Source organism: Myripristis murdjan, chromosome 3 (genome assembly GCF_902150065.1).
Source record: "Myripristis murdjan chromosome 3, fMyrMur1.1, whole genome shotgun sequence".
Classification (NCBI taxonomy): domain Eukaryota; kingdom Metazoa; phylum Chordata; class Actinopteri; order Holocentriformes; family Holocentridae; genus Myripristis; species Myripristis murdjan.
In genome coordinates, this window is record NC_043982.1 from 27,133,363 (window position 1) to 27,137,653 (window position 4,291).

A 4,291-nucleotide genomic window follows, 5' to 3' on the forward strand; every position below is an offset into this window, starting at 1 on the left:
CGCACACACACACACACACACACACACACACACACACACACACACACACACACACACACACACACACACACACACACACACACAAACGCACACGCATATATTTTTATAGACATATCCATTTTCTTTGCTGAATAAATAATCAAAGCTTTCTTCTCTCTCTATTACTGTCAGTCCCTGCAATCTTGTAGTTCAGTCTGAATTGATGAATATTAATGGATGATTATCAATTCTCTTTGTGCAAAAACACATACAATGTTGTGGCAGATAAAAAGTATTGGACAATGAGATGAGGGATCAGTCAATTTAACGTATCTGCGCTACAGTGGAGTTGACTGGAATCCATCAATATCAATTCTCATAAACAATGTGCTAAATGATGGCGAGGAAGCAAAGCAACCTAGAAGAGTTAATGTCTGATGTTGTGAGATACTGTGCACTGTAATACAACCACCATCAATGTGCCTCACACTGCAAAGTAAACACATTTTGATTTCCTTTTGCATCAAACAAAGCAATTTGTTCACTGTTTGTCTTTTTTTTTCAGCGGCATTGCTTTGCCTTTAATGGACTGATGCAAATGAGATGGTTCTTTGTAACTCTGAATTATTGAAATGGCTGTGAGTGAATGGGCAAAATAGTGTGAAAACATGGATCATACTACGAAAGGTGTTTCAAAGTAAGGCCTCACAAAAACGTGCGACTCCGTCCTTTCGGACAACAGAGCCGTCTTTAACATAATTACTACAATCTTGAGCACTTCAGTGCTCTCCTTTCATTCGAAAACCCAGGCTGTGTTTTCGCTATTAAGTCTGTGCTGGCGTGCAGCGTTAAATCAAGAGCTGCTTTTGCCTAAAATTATCCTCTGGTTGCTTTCCCTGGATCTAAGAGTCTTTACGCAGTGAAGTGGTATCTCCCACTCAATGTCAACAATGAGCAGAAAGCAAGTCCCCTGGCTCGATTCGTGTGAGCAATACATTCAAGCCTATCTACCTTCACACTCTACTCGCCTATTACTGTTCTTAATGATGGGTTATTTCTGAACCTTTCCCTGGCTCATGATGAGTAATCCTAAAATCCCTTCCAACACCATGTACGTTTTAAGCTACAGCCGAGCAACAAGCTTTCACAGCTGTCTCCCCTGCTTCACTTTAACAGGTACTGCATGTCTGCCTTCCCAATGCCGACGGGACTGATGGGGACTGACGAACACGCCGCTCAGTGAATCACAATGTCAAGAAACGATGCACTGCAGAGAACAGCAAAAGAAGGACAGGTGCTGTCACGCCTTGTGGCCGTCCTTCTCACTCGTCCACATCACCACCACCACCAAACCCCCACCCCCCACCTGCTTTCTCGTGTTTATGCTAATAGTCTCTGCTGAGAGGGAACACAGAGAATGACACACCGTTAAAGATCGATGGCACAATCCTCCCCTCCCTCTCTCTCTCTCTCTTCCAGTGTTGCTGTAATGTGGGGGGCTCAGTCACACAGTCTCAGACAAGACAGGGATGCACATATAATTAAGCCTCAGAGTACTGAGCAATAAAAACCATGGCATGGATGGAGTCCAATCTTGGCCTGGGGTTCCTTGATAATCAGCCCACAACCACAGACACAGGCGCTCTCACTCACACACACACTTTGAGGAGACTGGGAAAAATGCACCAACTGCATGACCCATTTGAATCACACCTCCCACTCCCATTTGATTCATTTTTTAATTAAGCGTGAGAAATAAAGAGAAAGGGTAAGGGAAGGAGACAGAGGGACAGAGAGAGAGAGAGATTGATAGTCTTAAACCAATACTGTGCCATCTTGGTTTAACTTAGGACTTATCTTAGCTCTGCCAGGCATACTCATGAGCACTTAACCTTGCAGTGAATGCAACCCATCATCGCCGCCTCCTGAAGGCGAACCACATTCCTCCTCAACCAATGTAGCCACCCCACCCCCTCACCAACACACTGTCCCCTCCTCATTCTTGCACTGTCCTTCAGAACCATAAAATAGATATTCCTTTGACTACCCCACAACACAGTCAAATGTTTGCAAAACATCAACATAAGACCTTGAGAGAACATCTTGTCCTACTCGTCCAAAGTGTAGAAACCAGAGCAACAAACAGGTCTGCATTCAACTTTGAAACCAACACAGATAAAGATTTAATTCCCTGGTCAAGTCTGAAGTAAGTACGCAGTTCCAACAAACTAAATGCATCCTTGCAACTGAGAACACAAACAGAAATTGTACCACCTGTCCTTGTACAGTAACAGTCACCTTATAGCACTTTACAGTACATTTCATACTTGTGCCAAAAGTGAGCAGCATGGCATTTAGAGCTGCAGCTACAGTCATCATTGTGGCTCCAATGTGCAGAATATTTGTTTGTTTCAGCAGTCTGATGAGCAGCCATTGTAGAATCCAGCAGAGGCTGGCTAATTGACTCGCCTGCAATATTAATGCCTCACTTAACAGCATTTTTGTGTTCATATGGTATTTAGAAAACACAGGTGCAAATCCCACAAGGTGGCAAATGTTTAATTGATACCGCCATGCGACAAGGAGTGGAATAGAAAGAAAACAAGAGGAAGTGAAGCTGAGAAGATTTAGTATGGTCACAAGTGGGGTTTTACTTCCTTGTTCTAATGCAACATAAATGAAAACAGCCTCTTGTTTTCAGTGCTTTCAGGTGTCATGTCTGAAAAATGATACATAATGTCAAATTACCACAGCTTTCAAACGAAAGGCAGCAGCATGTCAGTGTGCCATAAACAAGAAAGGCATACCCACCAATTATCAAATAATGGTTACCGATACAATATTTGCAAAAGCTATTACTGAGCAAGATCAAATATTATGCTTGACGGCCTGTGTCTCTGCCCATGCCAGAGTGGCTGGGTGATATTAAGGGGGTTTGCTGGGGAGGGGTGAGGAGGGGGGAAGGGGAGGTTGAAGAGGGAGGGGTGTATGTGTGGCTGCCAGGCTGACTCTCCCCAGGTGAGTCCCAGCAATGAGCTGTGAACAAGCTGCTTTGGCCAGGCTGGCCAGCAGCCTCCACTCCCCTGAAACCTGCCGACCACTTCCACACAGGCCAGGGAGCAGGTGGCCTTCAGCTGCAGGATTAGCCTGCAGGTCTGTTCATTATACACCCGCAATGGAAAAAAAAGCACCCAAATAAAACCAAACAACAACTAAAAACACTCTCTCATCCATGTTGGGGCTGTGAGCAGTGTTTGTCATGACAAAAACATTTTGAAAGGAACAAGATCCTTGCGCTTGTACTGGAAACAGTGAGTGTAGGTGGGCAGGTCCAGCAAATTGAGTATTAGAGGACAGCTGAAGACATCCACCTTTATGTAAATATGCTGTGACAGTTGATAATAGTGATTCAAAAAAAAAAAAAAAAAAAAAAAAAAAGTAACATAACGTAACGTTCTGTGCTTTGCCTGTGTGGCTGCTACACAGTATTTCAGATTTCAAGGGCATCTAATGCAGCAAAATATTGCCACCATTATTTGGTGGAAGTTTAATTATTTCCAAAAAGCATTTCATGATCCGCCCTCTCTTTCTCTCTCTTTTCCCCATATCTCTCCTTCCCCTTGACAACCAAAAACCCTCCCACTGCCCATGGGTAGAAAAAAAAATTGGAGGGAGCATTCAAATGGCCGAATTAATGTTTCCACACGATAAGCAAGCTTAATATAAAGCTGACAATCACAGCACTCACCCTGCCAACTAGAATTGGATCGGGTCCAGAAAATTCCTCCAGCACAAACATTTGATTCCAAACCCATCCTCTCTTGGCTCGGCTCAGTAATCTTTGTCCTTCGCCAACACTGCTCACCACTGCTGCCGACCCACCAGTTTGTATACTTTTGGACTGGTCTGTGATAGGAGTCATAGACGTATAGGGAACACAAGTAATCCACACCAGCACCAAGGAAGTCCACAGATCCATGAACATGTCCTCAGACCGTTTTGGCATCCTGTCCTATTGTGTTTTGTTTGTTTATTTTGTTTGTTTTTATTTACTTTACCAGACTCCTCTCTCTTGCTCTCTCCCTCTTGTCTCCTTCTCTGCAGATCAACAGCTCCTTCTAAGATAACAAGGAAAGGTTACTTGTGTCCTCTTTGAGCAGCGGAGCTTGCGTTCATGGTGCGATAAAGGTCACTTGCATGGTTTGGCATGCCTCCATAGTGGACAGTGAGGAGGTGAGGAGCTCAGCACAGCATCCATTTGGCGTTATTCCGAGGGGGAGACCTGTAAGGGAGAAATCACAGTGTGTTAGTC

At 44.1% G+C, this 4,291-nt stretch overlaps 1 protein-coding gene across 3 annotated transcripts in view; it reads right to left on the reverse strand.

Moving 5' to 3' along the window:
• The window catches only part of cdh8 (cadherin 8), a 103,277-nt gene extending 99,236 nt beyond the window's left edge, over positions 1 to 4,041 (reverse strand). For all 3 annotated transcript variants that reach the window (XM_030048493.1, XM_030048491.1, XM_030048492.1), the window contains exon 1: positions 3,728 to 4,041. In XM_030048493.1, coding sequence (XP_029904353.1) covers positions 3,728 to 3,985 — 258 coding nt within the window. In that variant the 5' untranslated portion in view covers positions 3,986 to 4,041. The remainder of the gene's footprint in view (positions 1 to 3,727) is intronic.
• Positions 4,042 to 4,291: the final 250 nt, after the last annotated feature.